At 51.9% G+C, this 20,046-nt stretch overlaps 2 protein-coding genes across 2 annotated transcripts; both read left to right on the forward strand.

Annotated features, from left to right (window-relative positions):
* Positions 1–3,492: 3,492 nt before the first annotated feature.
* LOC141987088 (perilipin-3-like) lies at positions 3,493–9,603 on the forward strand. Its single transcript, XM_074952130.1, has 8 exons — positions 3,493–3,514; positions 4,998–5,098; positions 5,735–5,930; positions 6,630–6,712; positions 6,818–7,103; positions 7,827–8,017; positions 9,024–9,137; positions 9,235–9,603. The coding sequence occupies exons 2-8, from the start codon at positions 5,045–5,047 to the stop codon at positions 9,601–9,603; spliced, it is 1,293 nt and encodes a 430-aa protein (XP_074808231.1). The 5' UTR covers positions 3,493–3,514; positions 4,998–5,044.
* Positions 9,604–13,586: 3,983 nt separating this feature from the next.
* On the forward strand, positions 13,587–18,939 carry LOC141987089 (perilipin-3-like). Its single transcript, XM_074952132.1, has 8 exons — positions 13,587–13,626; positions 15,111–15,211; positions 15,848–16,043; positions 16,753–16,835; positions 16,941–17,226; positions 17,944–18,134; positions 18,349–18,471; positions 18,571–18,939. Exons 2-8 carry the CDS (start codon positions 15,158–15,160, stop codon positions 18,937–18,939), a joined length of 1,302 nt encoding a protein of 433 aa, XP_074808233.1. The 5' UTR covers positions 13,587–13,626; positions 15,111–15,157.
* The last annotated feature ends 1,107 nt before the right edge of the window (positions 18,940–20,046 follow it).

Here is a 20,046-nt window from a genome sequence, read left to right on the forward strand (position 1 = left end):
ACCACCTTTCAGGTAGTTGAAAGCAGCTATCAAATCTCCCCTCATTCTTCTCTTCTGTAGACTAAACAATCCCAGTTCCCTCAGCCTCCCCTCCTAAGTCATGTGTTCCAGTCCCCTAATCATTTTTGTTGGCCTCCGCTGGACTCTCTCCAATTTTTCCACATCCTTCTTGTAGTGTGGGGCACAAAACTGGACACACTACTCCAGATGAGGCCTCACCAGTGTCGAATAGAGAGGAACGATCACCTCCCTCGATCTGCTGGCAATGCCCCTACATATACATCCCAAAATGCCATTGGCCTTCTTGGCTACAAGGGCACACTCTTGACTCATATCCAGCTTCTCGTCCACTGTAACCCCTAGGTCCTTTTCTGCAGAACTGCTGCCGAGCCATTCGGTCCCTAGTCTGGAGCGCTGCATTGGATTCTTCCATCCTAAGTGCAGGACTCTGCACTTGTCCTTGTTGAACCTCATCAGATTTCTTTTGGCCCAATCCTCCAATTTGTCTAGGTCCCTCTGTATCCTATCCCTACCCTCCAGCGTATCTACCACTCCTCCCAGTTTAGTGTCGTCTGCAAACTTGCTGAGGGTGCAATCCACACCATCCTCCAGATCATTAATGAAGATATTGAACAAAACCGGCCCCAGGACTGACCCTTGGGGCACTCCGCTTGATACCAGCTGCCAACTAGACATGGAGCCATTGATCACTACCCGTTGAGCCCAACAATCTAGCCAGTTTTCTATCCACCTTATAGTGCGTTCATCCAGCCCATACTTCTTTAACTTGCTAGCAAGAATACTGTGGGAGACGGTGTCAAAAGTTTTGCTAAAGTCAAGGAACACCATGTCCACTGCTTTCCCTTCATCCACAGAACCAGTTATCTTGTCATAGAAGGCAATTAGATTAGTCAGGCATGGTGACTTGGTGAATCCATGCTGACTGTTCCTGATGACTTTCCTCTCATCCAAGTGCTTCAGAATTGATTCCTTGAGGTCCTGCTCCACGATTTTTCCGGGGACTGAGGTGAGGCTGACTGGCCTGTACTTCCCAGGATCCTCCTTCTTCCCTTTTTTAAAGATGGGCACTACATTAGCCTTTTTCCAGTCGTCCGGGACTGCCCCAGATCGCCATGAGTTTTCAAAGATAATGGCCAACGGCTCCGCAATCACATCCGCCAACTCCTTTAGCACTCTCAGATGCAACGCATCCGGCCCCATGGACTTGTGCACGTCCAGCTTTTCTAAATAATCCCGAACCACTTCTTTCTCCACAGAGGGCTGGTCACCTCCTCCCCATGCTGTGCTGCCCAGTGCAGTAGTCTGGGAGCTGACCTTGTTCGTGAAGACAGAGGCAAAAAAAGCATTGAGTACATTAGCTTTTTCCACATCCTCTGTCACTAGGTTGCCTCCCTCATTCAGTAAGGGGCCCACACTTTCCTTCACTTTCTTCTTGTTGCCAACGTACCTGAAGAAACCCTTCTTGTTACTCTTAACATCTCTTGCTAGCTGCAACTCCAGGTGTGATTTGGCCTTCCTGATTTCACTCCTGCATGCCCGAGCAATATTTTTATACTCCTCCCTGGTCATTTGTCCGATCTTCCACTTCTTGTAAGCTTCTTTTTTGTGTTTAAGATCAGCAAGGATTTCACTGTTAAGCCAAGCTGGTCGCCTGCCATATTTACTATTCTTTCTACACATCAGGATGGTTTGTCCCTGTAACCTCAATAAGGATTCTTTAAAATAAAGCCAGCTCTCCTGGACTCCTTTCCCCCTCATGTTATTCTCCCAGGGGATCTTGCCCATCAGTTCCCTGAGGGAGTCAAAGTCTGCTTTTCTGAAGTCCAGGGTCCGTATTCTGCTGCTTTCCTTTCCTCCTTGTGTCAGGATCCTGAACTCAACCATCTCATGGTCACTGCCTCCCAGGTTCCCATCCACTTTTGCTTCCCCTACTAATTCTTCCCGGTTTGTGAGCAGCAGCTCAAGAAGAGCTCTGCCCCTAGTTGGTTCCTCCAGCACTTGCACCAGGAAATTGTCCCCTACATTTTCCAAAAACTTCCTGGATTGTCTGTGCACTGCTGTATTGCTCTCCCAGCAGATATCAGGGTGATTGAAGTCTCCCATGAGAACCAGGGCGTGCAGGGAGTAAATGCAGGGACTGGTTTGTGCAGGGCTCATTGGAGAATCAGGGACTAAAACTGCCCCACTCTGGCCCTGGCAGCCACTGAAGCTGAAGGTCGTGTCTCTGGATGGAGGCCCACTCACATCCCTCTGTGGGACAGACACATGAGTATGAACAGCTAGGCTTGCTTTAAAGGAGTGAGGTGAGCACCTGCCTCAGCCCCAGGCCTCTGTCACTCTGCTCAGCTGCTCCAGGCATTTGCCCTCCCTGCTTTGATTTTACTCCCTGTGTGAAGGGTGATGGGGAGGTTATGGGAAGAAGTTATGCCTGGTGTGATCTGCTGTCACTCCGGCTGGGAAGGGCCTTGAAGCTGGAGTAACTAGGCCAGGAATGATAATGGGGAGAGGGCAGAGCCGAGCATAGTAGCTCTGACTGACACCCCCCCCCAAACTTTGCCCTGAGCTTGTCTCCCCACTTAGTCCTTCCCTGTGGCGGTGTCACCCCCAGCATCTGCCCAAATGCTCCCCTGATGCCCCCTGAGCCTGGGGGTTCCACGTATCGAACTGACACTTATATTGGAACTGCTAACTGCACTCAGTCTTTAACCCCTTATTGCCCAGCGTGGGGCAGCCTAACTCTCTTTGAGGTTCTGGGCCTAACTCACTTAGGGCTTGCAATGCTGAGAGGAGCAATAGCTAAATACCTTTAAAAACCTGTGCCATGTTCTCTTCCCTGGACAAGTCAACCAACAGGAAAGCTATAAATGAACTGAGAAAGTATCTTGTGCCAGCTGGGCCAGAATAACTTCCCCAGCCTCTTCTGGAGTGGGCAAGACAGCAAAATAATACAACAGCTATCAGCACTCTCCTCTCTTAGATGGTTTTACTGATAAAAAACCTTCTACACTGAAAATGTTCCCAGGGAAATGGAGCGCAAAGGCGCTCTTCAGAGAGAACAACTGGAGCACTCTGAGAATATGAAGCATTCTTATTATTTGTATGACCGTAGCATTTCGAAGCCAAAATCAGAACTGGAATCCCATCATGCTAGGTACTGTCTTAACACAGAGTAAAAGGCATGCCCCAAACAGCTCATAATCTGAAACTAGGTTTGCCAGCCCTACAGGATCATCCTGGAGTCTCGAGGAACTAAAGATTGTCATGTGATGGGACCTCCAGGAACACATCCAAGCAAGATTGGCAACTCTGAAACCCTGTAACTTTTCAGAGGCTCACAGCCCTCACTGAGCAAAGTAGAGAATGCAGCTGTGTGATTGGTCTCCTGAGCTGTCTGTCAAGTGTGTCCAGCCCCATGATGACATCATCACAGGAATATAATGGCGGGGCGGGGTTGATTCTAGTACTGGCAAAGGATTAGTAGTGTGGAAGTTTGGTAAGATGTGTGCTTAACCTCTATACTATGTCTCTGGTTTCTAGGTTCTGTGTGTGTTTAGATGGGGGTTCTTTCTTACACAGAGTGTGACCCAATGTCTTGCCTGATGGCCAGTAGTGGCTAGGATTGAATGGTCAGAAACTCTTAGCTACTTTCAGTGCTTGGTAGCTGTTCTTGTGTAAAGCATTTCTAGCTGAGTCTTCTGAGCAAACAGTCCAAGGAAGGAAACTATCTGCCTTCCAGACTGGGAGGCCTTGATTAATTGTATGTTCTAGGAGGTGGAGGCTTCTGTAGAGAAGAATAGAATATTTACCAAAGAGAATTAAATTAGGGCTTGGACTATGGGAAAACTCTCTACTCACTTCTCTACCTGAGCTAAGCTATGCTGTTCCCACTCAGGAATGGGGATTGGGACTTCTGGCTTGTCCTAATGATCTGCAGGTGGAAACACTTGACTGAGGTGGCTGATTCAGCTGAGACTGGAGTGCTGGGTAACCAATATGTATCTGAAAAAGATAATGCAGGAAACACGAAAAGAAAACAGGCCTGGTGCCTTCCCATAAGGGAAATGCTTCCTGGCTCTAGTTTTCTAGTTAGTGGTCTCGCTCTTGCCTCTAGGGGTGATGGTGTCAATTTACCTGAACTGGAATCTGTTCTTTAGCAGACCAGTCTTTAACTGAGAAGAGAAAATATTTGTATTTTTACCAGCTAAATTGGCTTTAAAATAACCAGCCTGCCATAGTGGGCATCTCCTACGTAGACTCATAGATATTAAGGCCAGAAGGGACAACTATGATCATCTCCTATGTAATTCAGTATCCAGGGAGACTCCTACAGGACTCACTCCAGAGGTCCCTGAAGGCTCACCAGCGGTATCTTCTCAATTCAGTGTTCTGTGTGTGTACTCAATGGCTACTACCTTCAGCAGGGTAACTTCTGTCAGTGATTGTACTCTGGGACAAATTCAATTATCCCTGGTATTATCTGGGAAAAGACTAAACGAGGAGGGTGCCTCTGAGCTTTGCAGGTGTCCTGGTGCTCCCCTTGGGAGGCATTGTTGGGTCTAGAAGTCTGAGGAGAAGCTTTGGGAGTGTGCAACACCGAGAGACCCTGGTGATGGGCAGGATCAAACCTGGGACCTCTGGAGCTAAATGCATGAGCCTCTGCTGCATGAGCTAAAAGCCACAAGGCTCTTAGCTAAGACTGTAAAGCCGATGCGTTAATCTCTGTCTCTCTAACTGGTCCTCGTGCCACGAGATGGGACGGAAGAACACACCCACAAGGTGTGTGGATTACAAGTGCATCCCTGGACCTGAGGAACTGGCTGTCTCTGAGCCTGCCTTAGATCAAAGGTTTAAGGCCCTGGCCTGTTCTCTGTACAGAGAGACTTACTACAGGGGGACAACCTGGTCTGAATCTTGGAGAAAATGGACTGGGAGCAGCCCTCCTGGTGTTCCATTGATTTCACTGTGTTCTGCAGTAGCCACTCAATATTCCTTTTTGGGTCTTGCAGGGACATCTCGCTCCACCATGTCTGCTAAGGAAAATGAACCACAGGTGGAGATCCAGGCAGAAGAGCAACAGGTGGGTCCCTCCTGGGGAGGCAGGTGTGCTTGGCAGCTGGAAGGGCTGTTCTAGCTTGAATGTCTCCACTGCTGGAGACAGGGACTCGTAACCACAACACTAGCTCATGCTCCAAGTTCTAGTTCTCAGAGTGCCGTAGTCACTGCCCACAAAAGCCCCCTGAATCCGGGAGGAGCACCAGCGCTGGTGCCCCTGTGAATGCTCTCTGCACTAGAACACCGGCAAATCCCGCTGATAGCAATGCCCAGTGGGGGCACTGTACCGGGTGCTGGACCGAGACATGGTTCCTGATTGGGAGAGACTGACCTTGGAAAGACAAAAGGTCTCTCCACTCCTGCTCTCACTGATGGAACGAGATCGTGACACAGTTCTGTTTTGTTGGTGGGCGTGCCACGATGGAAACGGCGTTCCTGAGACCTTGCTGACTATAGGCAGCTGTTCCAGTGGGACCAGGCTTCTGGGTGTGTAACTAATGTCACAGGCAGGCCACTGAACCCCTGCTGACAGGGACAGGAGACTGCCTAACTCTGAGGACCGTCTCCTACAGAATCAGTAGTTGTAGAGGGAAAGAGACAGGAGGGGCACCTTGACAAGCCAGGAGCTCTTCCTCAGCTGACTCCTCTTTCCCTCCCTCAGACTGCAGGGGACAGGGTGGCTGGCATGCCCTTGGTCAGCTCTGCCTGTGAGATGGCCTCTGCCAGCTACGCTGCCACCAAAGAGACCCACCCAGCCATCAAAGCGGTCTGTGAGGTGGCAGAGACAGGGGTGAGGGCCATCACCTCTGCTGCCATCACCGGGGCACAGCCCATCCTGGACCAGCTGGAGCCACAGCGTGAGTAAGGGAGGGGAGGCTGGAACACTCGTGGGTGTGTGGTGGGGGAGGTGGGTCTGGGGGCAGACTCAGCCTACAGTGGCTCTAGGCCCACTACTGAGCTTGGCCTCCAACTGGCAGCAAACAGAATCCAGACTCCCTTCTCATGCTCCCCTGAACTCGGCTAGCTCCTGGACGTGATCTGGCCAAGGCATTGGCCTTGCGCAGAGCGGCTCTGACGGCTGCAGCAGCTGCTAGTGGGGACTCTTCCTCAGGTACCGGTGCTGAGCTGGGCCAGCCTAGAGGCAGGCAGTGCCCAGGCACAATCCCTGGTGTGCGTGGCTGGCCCAGTACCACACAGCCACATGCACTGTGTATGGCACCTAATGCCATGGAGCAATACCTGCTAGAGGGCACAGGAAGCAGCTCCAATGCTGAAGGGATCTGAGCCCATTGCAGGCACTGGAATCCTCTAGGAGAAGCTGGGGGTGGATGAACAGATGACTGGCAGCGGGATCTCCTGAGTGCTAAACCTGCGCTGACCCAGACTGGCTCCATAGTCTTGGGCAGCTTGCCCAACCTCTCTTCCTTGGCTTTCCCATCAGTAACCTGGGACACTTGCTTAGGAACACCAGTCCTCCAGTGTACACAGATTAGCAGCCCCACGAGATCTGTGCACGTGAAGGAATTAAGGGAACGAGTTCTGTGGTTGTGTTTCAGTTGCAGCAGCCAATGAATATGCCTGTCGGGGTCTGGACAGACTGGAGGAGCAGCTGCCCATCCTGCAGCAGCCGATTGAGAAGGTAACCACAGGAGTGTCACGGCTGGTCCAGGAGCAGGATGGGGCTGTGGGCCCTTCACTTCCGCTAGGTGTTCAGTGACCTCTCTTCTGACCCCTTTGCCTCTAGGTGGCTTTGGATGCCCAAGACCTCGTGCGTGCCACAATGGTGGGTGCCCAGGATGCCGTCTGCAGCACGGTCACTGAGGCCAAGGATGCAGTGACCAGCATGGTGGGCGTGGCCCAAGGGGCTGTCCAGGAGAGCGTGGAGGTGACCAAATCCGCTGTGACCTGCAGCATGAGCACAGTGATGGCCTCCAGTATGGGGCAGATGGCTGCGAGTGGCATAGACACAGCATTGGGGAAATCTGAGCAGCTGGTGGATTACTACCTCCCCATGACCGAGGAGGAGCTCGGTAAGAACCTCTCTGCTGAATACAAACCAACGTGACCCTGGTGTCTTGGGGCTCAGCTTGGACTCAGTGTCCACAGCTGATCTGCCAAAAGAGCCACCTCTCCTCTCCTTCGGGCTCCCTTGCAACCTATCTTGGCTACTAGCCCTCCCTTAGTTCCTTCATGCTGGGCCCTCTGCCCGTCCGGTCTGATGGCTCTGACACTGCTCCCTGTGCAGTTACTCACTCCCTTACTGGTCGGTGCTGCGGGGCATCCAAATGTGCCCTGGGAAAGATTGCATAGGTCACAAGTTTGGGAGGGCTGAACGCATCCCCGCCTTGTATCCTAGCCCTGCCAACTGGTGGTAAAAGTAGATTTTAATTCTTACCAGTACGGCGACTCATGGGAGGGACCCAAATGTGGGGGGGGGAGGGAGGGACACTTGACTCCCCCCAAGCGACCCCACCCTGCCTTGTGCATGGGGGCTCTACAGACCCCAGACAGGAGATGCAACTACGTGGAAGGGCTGGTGGGGGGCCAGCTGGGGGCGGTACAGCCACACCGGAGGAGCTGCCAGCGTTCTGCTCCTTTTGCTGCTGCGGTTCCTGAGAGCCCTGCAGTTTTCAGTGGATACCGAACGTCATTCCAGTATGTCATACCAGCAACAAATGTCTTAATGGTGCGGCGTACCTGACCTTACTGCCTTACTTGCACCACTGCTGCCAACTGATCCTTTCCCCTTCCAGCTGAGCTTGCCACAACTCCCGTTGAGGGGCCTGGAGAGGCTCCTGCAGAGCAGCGGAGTTACTACGTGCGTCTGGGTTCCCTTTCGAGCACGCTGCGCCAGCGAGCCTACCAGCACGCCCTGGGCAAGATGAGCCAAGCCAGGCAGAGCACCCTGGAGGCCCTCTCCCGGCTCCAGCAAATCATTGACCTGGTAGGAACACGACCCCTCTCCCCTGCCCTGTAGCTGCTGTGGGTCACGGTCTGCCTTAAATATAAAGGGAAGGGTAAACCACTTTAAAATCCCTCCTGGCCAGAGGAAAAATGCTCTCGCCTATAAAGGGTTAAGAAGCTAAAGGTAACCTTGCTGGCACCTAACCAAAATGTCCAATGAGGAGACAAGATACTTTCAAAAGCTGGGAGGAGGGAGAGACACAAAGGGTCTGTGGCTGTATGCTGCTTTTGCCAGAAACAGAACAGGAATGGAGTCTTAGAACTTTTAGTAAGTAACCTAGCTAGGTATGTGTTAGATTATGATTTCTTTAAATGGCTGAGAAGAACTGTGCTGAATAGTATGACTATCCCTGTCTGTGTCTATTTTGTAACTTAAGGTTTTGCCTAGAGGGATTCTCTGTTTTGAATCTAATTACCCTGTAAGGTATCTACCATCCTGATTTTACAGAGGTGATTCCTTTACTTCTATTAAAAGCCTTCTTGTAAGAAAACTGAATGCTTTTTCATTGTTCTCCGATCCAAGGGTTTGGGTCTGAGGTCACCTACGCGAACTGGTCAGGATTTTTACCAAACCTTCCCCGGGAAGTGGGGTGCAAGGGTTGGGAGGATTTTTGGGAGGGAAGACGTGTCCAAACTACGTTTCCCAGTAAACCCAGTTAGAGTTTGGTGGTGGCAGTGGAAATTCCAAGGGCAAAGGGTAAAATTAATTTGTACCTTGGGGAAGGTTTAACCTCAGCTGGTGAAAGTAAGCTCAGGATGTTTTCATGCAGGTCCCCACATCTGTACCCTAGAGTTCAGAGTGGGGGAGGAACCTTGACACGGTCTCTGCAGCCTCCCATGCTCAGTGCCATTGGCACAGTTTTTCCTATGCCCAGCTGTGTCACTGCAGTAGTGCTGCCGGCTTGCTGCCCACACTTAACTGTGGGAGAACTTCCCTGGCCAGCCGCCTCCTGCTCTTCCCAGCTAACTGCCCTCTCCTCCTGCAGATCAACCAGGCTGTAGATCAGAAGCTTCACAATGGCCAGGACCGTCTGTACCAGATGTGGCTCCAGTGCTGCAGGGGCAAGTTGGAAGGGCAGGAGGAACCAGACTCCGCAAAGGTATGCTCCTTCTCGCCCTCACAGCCTTGTTTCAGCCAACTCCCCCCATCTGTAGGGGAAACTTGCAGATACTCCAGTCTCTTTCTCCTTCCATCAGGTTGAAGCTCAGGCTCTAGCCATGTCCCAGAGCCTCACCCAGCAACTGAAAACCACCTGCCTTACTCTCTTGGGCAGCATCCAGGGCCTTCCCAGCACTATCCAGGACAAGGCCCAGCAGGTCTCGAGCAGTATAGAAGAGCTCCAGGCCTCCTTCTCCAGTGCCGGCTGTTTCCAGGATCTGTCCAGCAGTGCCCTTGCCCGTAGTCAGGAGATGGTGACCAAGGCCCAGGAGTCCCTGGATGAGCTGCTGGAATACGTGATGCAGAACATTCCCCTGGACTGGATCGTGGGACCCTTCACTCCCGCTGGAGACTCCCCACCGTCTCCTGATGAGCTGGTGGAGGAAGGAAAGAAGGTGGAGGCCTGAAGGGTTCCCCCTGCTGCTGGAAGGAATCCAGCTGAATTGCCTGCATAGCTAGTATGGGGTCTCCTTGCTGAGGCCGCAGTTCTGCTTTGTCAGATGGTGGACGGAGGTCAACTCTTCGTTCTGCAGAATTGCAGAACGTGAATGTCATTTCCCACGCACGCCCCCCCAGAACCATGTATTACCGGTTACAGGGTGGCATCACTAGTCATGCAGGACTGCATCCCTTGCAGGGCTAGTCTGCTTCTCTCAGGACATACATACAGCTGTCTTCCTCTCTATATAGGAAGTGCTCCGGAGCTTGATCTTTTTCCTAGATTTGTAATGTGTAAAACTAGGGTTTAATGTCACAATAAACTGCAACTGCATTCAAATTGCTGTCTGCTTAATGTGATTCCCTCCCTGGCTCATGCTCTGTAGAAACATATACCGTACAGGTGACCCCATGCCCCTCTTCTTCATACACACAAACCCCCTCCACCCACTTGTTCTCTGGCAGGGCTCCAGAATGGCTGAGCTCATCTCCTTGGTGAAGGCATCTCTTCAGGTCCCCCCATTTGACACTCTTCCATTGAGACTTTTCTCATGTAGAAGGAGGCAACAGCCCATTGAGCACACTCGTCTGGCTTCCAGTGGGTAGCAAGGCAACATTACAGACTCTGAGACCAACTAACAGAGGGAAGAACCCAGGTTGTTGAGATAGGGCACTATGGCCTTGACAGGAAATGGGGTGTGTGGAGAACTGAGAACCTACTACTGGTAATGAGCGAAGTTAAAAGGGTCACATACAGTGGTGGGAGACTGTGGGGCCTTGCCTCTAGTCCAGTACAAGAAGCTCAACAGGTTGGAAGTGTCTCGGAAAAGATGGTGAATTGACAACTCCAGGCAACTGGGATTTAACAAAACACACACACGGGGAGACTAGCTGCAAGAAATAGAGCAGCAGACAGTCTTGCTGAAGCATGGACATCAGCCAGCCTGCGTCCTTCCTCCCTGCCGTTAGCCAAGCACCAGCCTAACCTTTCCTACTGCCTAGTGTAAACCTAGCCAGGCCAATAACTATACAGGCACGTGGCTCAGGGTTGTGGGAGATCCATAATAGGACCAGTGCTGGGCTTGTAATGCATTTTCCTGAGAGCTTGTGTCTATGCTTGAAGTCACAAGTGGGTAATGGCATCTAGGCAGCTCCATCACTGTTGCTTTTCCTAAGTCGGCCTTGAGGTATTAAAAAGCTTCAGGCAAGGAAATGTCTCTTGGGTTCAGTATTGCAGCAGGACCATGACCAGGAATGGGTGTGTAGCTCTCAAAGATGGAGACTAGTAATCAAAGTGGTGATGTAAGCAGCTCCCAGGGCTGGTTACGCCTGATCTCATTGGACAGGGCCTGTCTTGTACTCCAGTGGACAGGGGATACAAAGCTTTCCATAGACTCCTAGAATATGGGGGTTGGAAGGGACCTTAGGAGGTCATCTAATCCAACCCCCTGCTCAAAGCAGGACCAATCCCCAACTAAACCATCCCAGCCAGGGTTTAGTCAAACTCAACCTGAAAAACTTCAAAGGAAGGAGATTCCACCACCTTCCTAGGTAATGCATTCCAGTGCTTCACCAGCTTCCTAGTGGGAAAAAGTTTTTTCCTAATGTCCAAACAAAACCTCCCCCACTGCAACTTGAGACCATTGATACTTGTTCTGTCATCTGTACCACTGAGAAGAGTCTAGATCCATCCTCTTTGGAACTCCCTCTCAGGTAGTTGAAAGCAGCTATCAAATCCCCCCGCTCATTCTTCTCTTCTGCAGGCTAAAGTATTCCAGTTTCCTCAACCTCTCATAAGTCATGTGTTCCAGTCCCCTAAACATTTTTGTTGCCCTCTGCTGGACCCTTTCCAATTTTTTCACATCCTTTTTGTAGTGTAGGGCCCGAAACTGTACATAGTACTCCAGATGAGGACTCACCAATGTTGAATACAGGGGAACAATCACATCCATTGATCTGCTAGCAATGCCCCTATTTACACAGCCCAAAATGTCATTGGCCATCTTTGGCAACAAGTGCACACTGTGGACTCATAGCCAGCTTCTTGTCCACTGTAACCTCGAGGTCCTTTCCTCCAGAAATGTCAGAAACTCCCTAATTGACAGGGAGCGATCACTGAGGCTAATTTGCCTGTGTAACTGGAAGTGTGTTACATTCCCTGCTGTGTTCTGGATTAACAGAGGCCCCCTCCAACACACTAGCTAGGTGGAAACCTGCTGGGGTGAGGAAAGGTCCTAGCCTGCTCCTTTTAGGGATATGGAAGAGTAAGTGCACACTTCAGGAGTGCTGGTCAGCTAATGTGACTTCTGTGTTCAAGCCCAGTGAAGCTCTTTCCTCTTTAGTCCAAGTCTAATAAAATGTGTGATGTCAATGAGTGGATTTCACATCAACAGATATTAGCTTCAAACTTGGATAGAAGTGGGAGCTGGAATTTCTTTACAGCATGAAGAACATTGCAGCCTATGTTTCATGAGCGCAGCACCTGCAGCTAATCTGTGGTTTCTAAGCCCTGAGCATGCAATGGTCTCTCTGTGCTAGGGATACTTGCACCTGTGCAGAGCCCTCTGGAACTCAGCTACTCTTCCCAACTCCATGTTGAAGTTACTGGGCTCTGAGTAAATGCAGGGGCTGGTTTGTGCAGGGCTCATTGCAGAACCAGGGACTAACTCTGGCCCTTGCAGCCACTGAAGCTGAAGATCGTGTGTCTGGATGGAGGCCCACTCACATCCCTCTGTGGGACAGACACATGGGTATGAACATCTCGGCTTGCTTTAAAGGAGTGAGGTGAGCACCTGCCTCAGTCGCAGGCCACTGTCACTCTGCTCAGCTGCTCCAGGCATTTGCACTCCCTGCTTTGATTTTACTCCCTGTGTGAAGGGTGATGGGGAGGTTATGGGACGAAGTTATGCCTGGTGTGATCTGCTGTCACTCTGGCTGGGAAGGACCCTGGCACTGAAGTAACTAGGCCAGGAATGATAATGGGGAGAGGGCAGAGCCGAGCATAGTGGCTATAACTGACACCCCCCCGCAAACTTTTCCCTGAGCTTGTCTCCCCACTTAGTCCTTCCCTGTGGCGGTGTCACCCCCAGCATCTGCCCAAATGCTCCCCTGATGCCCCCGGAGCCTGGGGGTTCCACGTATCGAACTGACACTTATATTGGAACTGCTCACTGCACTCAGTCTTTAACCCCTTATTGCCCAGTGTGGGGCAGCCTAACTCTCTTTGCGGTTCTGGGCCTAACTCACTTAGGGCTTGCAATGCTGAGAGGAGCAATAGCTAAATACCTTTAAAAACCTGTGCCATGTTCTCTTCCCTGGACAAGTCAACCAACAGGAAAGCTAAAAATGAACTGAGGAAGCAACTTGTACCAGCTGGGCCAGAATAACTTCGCCAGCCTCTTCTGGGGTGGGCAACAAAGGAAAATAATACAACAGCTATCAGCACTCTCCTCTCTTAGATGGTTTTACTGACAAAAAACCTTCTACACTGAAAATGTTACCAGGGAAAAGGAGAGTAAAGGCGCTCTTCAGAGAGAACAACTGGAGCACTCTGAGAATATGAAGCATTCTTATTATTTGTATTACCATAGCATTTCGAAGCCAAAATCAGAACTGGAATCCCATCGCGCTAGTTACTGTCTTAACACAGAGTAAAAGGCCTGCCCCAAACAGCTCATAATCTGAAACTAGGTTTCCAGCCCTCCAGGATTGTCCTGAACTCTCCAGGAATTAAAGATTAATCTTTAATTAAAGATTGTCATGTGATGGGACCTCCAGGAACACATCCAAGCAAGATTGGCAACTCTGAAGCCCTGTAACTTTTCAGAAGCTCACAGCCCTCACTGGGCAAAGTAGAGAATGCAGCTGTGTGATTGGTCTCCTGAGCTGTCTGTCAAGTGTGTCCAGCCCCATGATGACATCATCACAGGAATATAATGGCTGATGGGGGGTAAATCCAAGTATTGGCAAAGGATTAGTAGTGTGGAAGTTTGGTAAGATGTGTGCTTAACCTCTATGCTATGTCTTAAGTTCTGGGGGTGTTTAGATGGGGGTTCTTTCTTACACAGAGTGTGACCCAATGTCTTGCCTGATGGCCAGTAGTGGCTAGGATTGAATGGTCAGAAGCTCTTAGCTACTTTCAGTTCTTGGTAGCTGTACTTGTGTAAAGCATTTCTAGCTGAGTCTTCTGAGCAAACAGTCCAGGGAAGGAAACTATCTGCCTTCCAGACTGGGAGGCCTTGATTAATGGTATGCTCTAAGAGGTGGAGGCTTCCCTAGAGAAGAATAGAATATTTAACAAGGAGAATAAATTAGGGCTTGGACTATGGGAAAACTCTCCACTCACCTCTCTACCTGAGCTAAGCTATGCTGTTCCCACTCAGGGATGGGGATTGGGACTTCTGGCTGTGGTCTGAGTTCTGGCTTGTCCTAAAGATTTGCAGGTGGAAACACTTGACTGAGGTGGCTGATTCAGCTGAGATTGACGTTCTGGGTAATCAATATGTATCTGAAACAGATAATGCAGGAAACACTAAAGAAAAACAAGCCTGGTGCCTTCCCATAAGAGAAATGCTTCCTGGCCCTAGCTTTCTAGTTAGTGGTCTCACTCTCCTCTCTAGGGGTGAGGGTGTCAATTTCCCTGAACTGGAATCTGTTTCTTTACCAGACCAGTCTCTAACTGACAATAGAAAATATTTGTATTTTTACTAGCTAAATTGGCTGCTATAGTGGGCATCTCCTATGTAGACTCATAGATATTAAGGTCAGAAGGGAGCATTATGATCATCTCCTATGTAATTCAGTATCCAGGGAGACTCCTACACTACTCACTCTAGAGGTCCCTGAAGGCTCACCAATGATACCTTCTCAATTCAGTGTTCTGTGTGTGTAGTCACTGGCTACTATCTTCAGCAGGGTAACTTCTGTCAGTGATTGTACTCTGGGACAAATGGAATTATCCCTGGTATTACCTGGGAAAAGACGAAACTAGGAGGGTGCCTCTGAGCTTTGCAGGTGTCCTGGTGCTCCCCTTGGGAGGCATTGTTGGGTCCAGAAGTCTGAGGAGAAGCTTTGGGAGTGTGTAACACCAACAGACCCTGGTGATGGGCAGGATCAAACCTGGGACTTCTGGAGCTAAATGCATGAGCCTCTACTGCATGAGCTAAAAGCCATAAGGCTCTTAGCTAAGACTGTAAAGCCGATGCGTTAATCTCTGCCTCTCTAACTGGTTCTGGTGCTACGAGATGGGACAGAAGAACACACCCACAAGGTGTGTGGATTACAAGTGCATCCCTGGGTTTGAGGAACTGGCTGTCTCTGAGCCTGCCTTAGATCAAAGGTTTAAGGCCCTGGCCTGTTCTCTGTACAGAGAGACTTACTACAGGGGGACAACCTGGTCTGGGTCTTAGAGAAAACGGACCGGGAGCAGCTCTCTTGGTGTTCCTACACACATTGATTTCACTGGTTCCTGCTGTAGCCACTCAATATTCCTTTTTGGGTCTTGCAGGGACATCTCACTCCACCATGTCTGCTAAGGAAAATGAACCACAGGTGGAGATCCAGGCAGAAGAGCAACAGGTGGGTCCCTCCTGGGGAGGCAGGTGTGCTTGGCAGCTGGAAGGGCTGTTCTAGCTTGAATGTCTCCACTGCTGGAGACAGGGACTCGTAACCACAACACTAGCTAATGCTCCAAGTTCTAGTTCTCAGAGTGCCGTAGTCACTGTCCACAAATGCCCCCTGAATCCGGGAGGAGCACCAGCACTGGTGACCCTGTGAATGCTCTCTGCACTAAAACACCGGCAAATCCCGCTGATAGCAATGCCCAGTGGGGGCACTGTACCGGGTGCTGGACCGAGACATGGTTCCTGATTGGGAGAGACTGCACTTGGAAAGACAAAAGGTCTCTCCACTCCTGCTCTCACTGATGGAACGAGATCGTGACACAGTTCTGTTTTGTTGGTGGGCGTGCCAGGATGGAAACGGCGTTCCTGAGACCTTGCTGAACATAGGCAGCTGTTCCAGTGGGACCAGGCTTCTGGGTGTGTAACTAATGTCACAGGCAGGCCACTGAACCCCTGCTGACAGGGACAGGAGACTGCCTAACTCTGAGGACCGTCTCCTACAGAATCAGTAGTTGTAGAGGGAAAGAGACAGGAGGGGCACCTTGACAAGCCAGGAGCTCTTCCTCAGCTGACTCCTCTTTCCCTCCCTCAGACTGCAGGGGACAGGGTGGCTGGCCTGCCCTTGGTCAGCTCTGCCTGTGAGATGGCCTCTGCCAGCTACGCTGCCACCAAAGAGACCCACCCAGCCATCAAAGCGGTCTGTGAGGTGGCAGAGACAGGGGTGAGGGCCATCACCTCTGCTGCCATCACCGGGGCACGGCCCATCCTGGACCAGCTGGAGCCACAGCGTGAGTAAGGGAGGGGAGGCTGGAACACTCGTGGGTGTGTGGTGGGGGAGGTGGGTCTGGGGGCAGGCTCAGCCTACAGTGGCTCTAGGCCCACTACTGAGCTTGGCCTCCAACTGGCAGCTAACAGAATCCAGACTCCCTTCTCATGCTCCCCTGAACTCGGCTAGCTCCTGGACGTGATCTGGCCAAGGCACTGGCCTTGTGCGGAGCGGCTCTGACGGCTGCAGCAGCTGCTAGTGGGGACTCTTGCTCAGGTACCGGTGCTGAGCTGGGCCAGCCTAGAGGCAGGCAGTGCCCAGGCACAATCCCTGGTGTGCGTGGCTGGCCCAGTACCACACAGCCACATGCACTGTGTATGGCACCTAATGCCATGGAGCAATACCTGCTAGAGGGCACAGGAAGCAGCTCCAATGCTGAAGGGATCTGAGCCCATTGCAGGCACTGGAGACGCCTGAAATCTTCTAGGGGAAGCTGGGGGTGGATGAACAGATGACTGGCAGCAGGATCTCCTGAGTGCTAAACCAGCACTGACCCAGACTGGCTCCATAGCCTTGGGCAACTTGCCCAACCCCTCTTCCTTGGCTTTCCCATCAGTAACCTGGGACACTTGCTTAGGAACACCAGTCCTCCAGTGTACACAGATTAGCAGCCCCACGAGATCTGTGCACGTGAAGGAATTAAGGGAACGAGTTCTGTGGTTGTGTTACAGTTGCAGCAGCCAATGAATATGCCTCTCGGGGTCTGGACAGACTGGAGGAGCAGCTGCCCATCCTGCAGCAGCCGATTGAGAAGGTAACCACAGGAGTGTCACGGCTGGTCCTGGAGCAGGGTGAGGCTGTGGGCCCTTCACTTCCGCTAGGTGTTCAGTGACCTCTCTTCTGACCCCTTTTCCTCTAGGTGGCTTTGGATGCCCAAGACCTTGTGCGTGCCACAATGGTGGGTGCCCAGGATGCCGTCTGCAGCACGGTCACTGAGGCCAAGGATGCAGTGACCAGCATGGTGAGCGTGGCCCAAGGGGCTGTCCAGGAGAGCGTGGAGGTGACCAAATCCGCTGTGACCTGCAGCGTGAGCACAGTGATGGCCTCCAGCATGGGGCAGATGGCTGCGAGTGGCATAGACACAGCATTGGGGAAATCTGAGCAGCTGGTGGACTACTACCTCCCCATGACAGAGGAGGAGCTTGGTAAGATCCCCTCTCCTGAATACAAACCAATGTGACCCTGGTGTCTTGGGGCGTGGCTTGGACTCGGACTCGGTGTTCACAGCTGATCTGCCAAAAGAGCCACCTCTCCTTCAGGCTTCCTTGCAACTTAGCTTGGCTACTAGCCCTCCCCTTGTTCCTTCATGCTGGGCCCTCTGCTAGCCATGTCGTCTGGCTCTGACGCTGCTCCCTGTGCAGCTACCTGCTGCCTTACTGGTCGGTGCTGCAGAGCATTCAAACATGCCCTGGGAAAGATTCCATCGGTCACAAGCTTTGGGAGGGCTGAGCGCATCCCTGCCTTGTTGGCAGGGCCAGGATACTGGTGGTGCAAGTAGATTTTAATTATTACCAGTACAGCGACTCATGGGAGGGACCCTAAAGTGGGGGGGGGCACATGACTACCCCCCAAATGACCCCACCTGCCTTGTGCGGGGGGGCCCTACAGACTCCAGACAGGAATTGGAACAACGTGGAAGAATTGGAGGGGAGCCAGCTGGGGGCGGTACAGCCACACCGGAGGAGCTGCCAGCGTTCTGCTCCTTTCGCTGCTGCGGTTCCTGAGAGCCCTGCAGTTTTCAGTGGATACTGAAGGTCATTCCAGTACGTCATACCAGCAACAAATGTCTTAATGGTGCGGCGTACCTGACCTTACTGGCTTGCTTGCACCACTGCTGCCAACTGACCCCTTCCCCCTTCCAGCTGAGCTTGCCACAACTCCCCTTGAGGGGCCTGGAGAGGCTCCTGCAGAGCAGCGGAGTTACTACGTGCGTCTGGGTTCCCTGTCGAGCACGCTGCGCCAGCGAGCCTACCAGCACGCCCTGGGCAAGATGAGACAAGCCAGGCAGCGCACCCTGGAGGCCCTCTCCCAGCTCCAGCAAATCATTGACCTGGTAGGAACACGACCCCTCTCCGCTGCCCTGTAGCTGCTGTGGGTCACGGTCTCTGCAGCCTCCCCTGCTCAGTGCCATTGGCACTGTTTGTTCCTGGGCCCAGCTGTGTCGCTGCAGTAGTGCTGCCTGCCTGCTGCCCACACCTAGCTGTGGGAGAGCTTCCCTGGCCAGCCGCCTCCTGCTCTTCCCAGCTAACTGCCCTCTCCTCCTGCAGATCAACCATGCCAAGCAGGCTGTAGATCAGAAGCTTCACAATGGCCAGGACTGTCTGTACCAGATGTGGCTCCAGTGCTGCAGGGGGAAGTTGGAAGGGCAGGAGGAACCAGACTCCACAAAGGTATTCTCCTTCTCGCCCTGCCAGCCTTGCTCCAGTGAAATCCCCCCATGTGTAGGGGAAACTTGCAGATACTCCAGTCTCTCTTTCTCCTTCCATCAGGTTGAAGCTCAGGCTCTAGCCACGTCCCAGAGCCTCACCCAGCAACTGAAAACCACCTGCCTTACTCTCCTGGGCAGCATCCAGGGCCTTCCCAGCACTATCCAGGACAAGGCCCAGCAGGTCTCGAGCAGTATAGAAGAGCTCCAGGCCTCCTTCTCCAGTGCCGGCTGTTTCCAGGATCTGTCCAGCAGTGCCCTTGCCCGGAGTCGGGAGATCGTAACCAAGGCCCAGGAGTCCCTGGGGGAGCTGCTGGAATACGTGATGCAGAACATTCCCCTGGACTGGATCGTGGGACCCTTCACTCCTGCTGGAGACTCCCCACCATGTCCTGATGAGATGGTGGAGGAAGGAAAGAAGCTGGAGGCCTGAAGGGTTCCCCCTGCTGCTGGTAGGAATCCAGCTGAATTGCCTGCATAGCTAGTGTGGGGCCTCCTCACTAAGGCTGCAGTTCGGCTTTGGCAGATGGTGGACTGATGTCGGCTCTTCCTTCTGCAGAATTAAAGAACCTGAATGTCCTTTCCCAGGCACACTTCCCCAGAACCATTTGTTACAGGGTGGCCTCACTAGTCATGCAGGACGGCATCCCTTGCAGGGCTAGTCCTGCTTCTCTCAGGACATACATACAGCTGTCTTCCTCTGTACATAGGAAGTGCTCCTCAGCTCGATATTTTTACTAGCTTTGTACTAGGTAAAACTAGGGTTTGATGTCACAATAAACTGCAACTGTATTCAAATTCCTGTCTGCTTAATGTGATTCCCTCCCCGACTCGTATACGTTTGTACAGAGTACTGTACAGGCGACCCCATCCCCCTCTTCTCTCACACACACACACCCCCCTTGCACCCACTTTTGTTTCCGGCAGGGCTCCAGAATGGCTGAGCTCATCTCCTTGGTAAAGGCATCTCTTCAGGTGCCTCCTTTTGACACTCTTCCTTTGAGACTTTTCTCAGGTAGACAGCGGCAACAGCCCATTGAGAACACTCGTCTGTAGTGTTGCCTTACTACACACTGGAAGCCAGACTCTGAGACCAACTAACAGAGGGAAGAACCCAGGGTGTTAGGGCACTATGGCCTTCAGAGGAAATGGGGTGTGTGGAGAGCTGAGAACCTACTATTGGTAATGAGCGAAGTTAAAAGGGTCACATACAGTGGTGGGAGACTGCCGGCCCTTGCCTCTAATCCAGTGCAAGAAGCTCAACAGGTTGGAAGTGCCCAGGAAAAGAGATGGTGAATTGTTAAATCCCAGTTGCCTGGAGTTGTCAAAATGCACCCCTGCACACACACGCGCACACGCACAGGGAGACTAGCTGCAAGAAATAGAGCAGCAGATAGTCTTGCTGAAGCATGGATATCAGCAGGGAGGAAGGACGCAGGCTGGCTATTAGCCAGGCACCTGCCTAACCTTTCCTACTGCCTAGTGTAAACCTAGCCAGGCCAATAACCGTACAGGCACGTGGCTCAGGGTTGTGGGAGAT

The sequence above is a fragment of the Natator depressus genome, chromosome 5 (assembly GCF_965152275.1).
Source record: "Natator depressus isolate rNatDep1 chromosome 5, rNatDep2.hap1, whole genome shotgun sequence".
Classification (NCBI taxonomy): Eukaryota; Metazoa; Chordata; order Testudines; family Cheloniidae; genus Natator; species Natator depressus.

What these genes read in the sequence shown, in the direction of transcription:
- LOC141987088 (XM_074952130.1), top strand. Translation starts at nt 5,045, where the DNA reads ATGTCTGCTAAGGAAAATGAACCACAGGTGGAGATCCAGGCAGAAGAG. An exon ending in CATGACCGAGGAGGAGCTCG is followed by an intron (nt 7,104 to 7,826) that starts GTAAGAACCTCT and finishes TTCCCCTTCCAG; the next exon opens with CTGAGCTTGCCACAACTCCC. An exon ending in AGGAACCAGACTCCGCAAAG is followed by an intron (nt 9,138 to 9,234) that starts GTATGCTCCTTC and finishes TCCTTCCATCAG; the next exon opens with GTTGAAGCTCAGGCTCTAGC.
- LOC141987089 (XM_074952132.1), top strand. Translation starts at nt 15,158, where the DNA reads ATGTCTGCTAAGGAAAATGAACCACAGGTGGAGATCCAGGCAGAAGAG. An exon ending in CATGACAGAGGAGGAGCTTG is followed by an intron (nt 17,227 to 17,943) that starts GTAAGATCCCCT and finishes TCCCCCTTCCAG; the next exon opens with CTGAGCTTGCCACAACTCCC. An exon ending in AGGAACCAGACTCCACAAAG is followed by an intron (nt 18,472 to 18,570) that starts GTATTCTCCTTC and finishes TCCTTCCATCAG; the next exon opens with GTTGAAGCTCAGGCTCTAGC.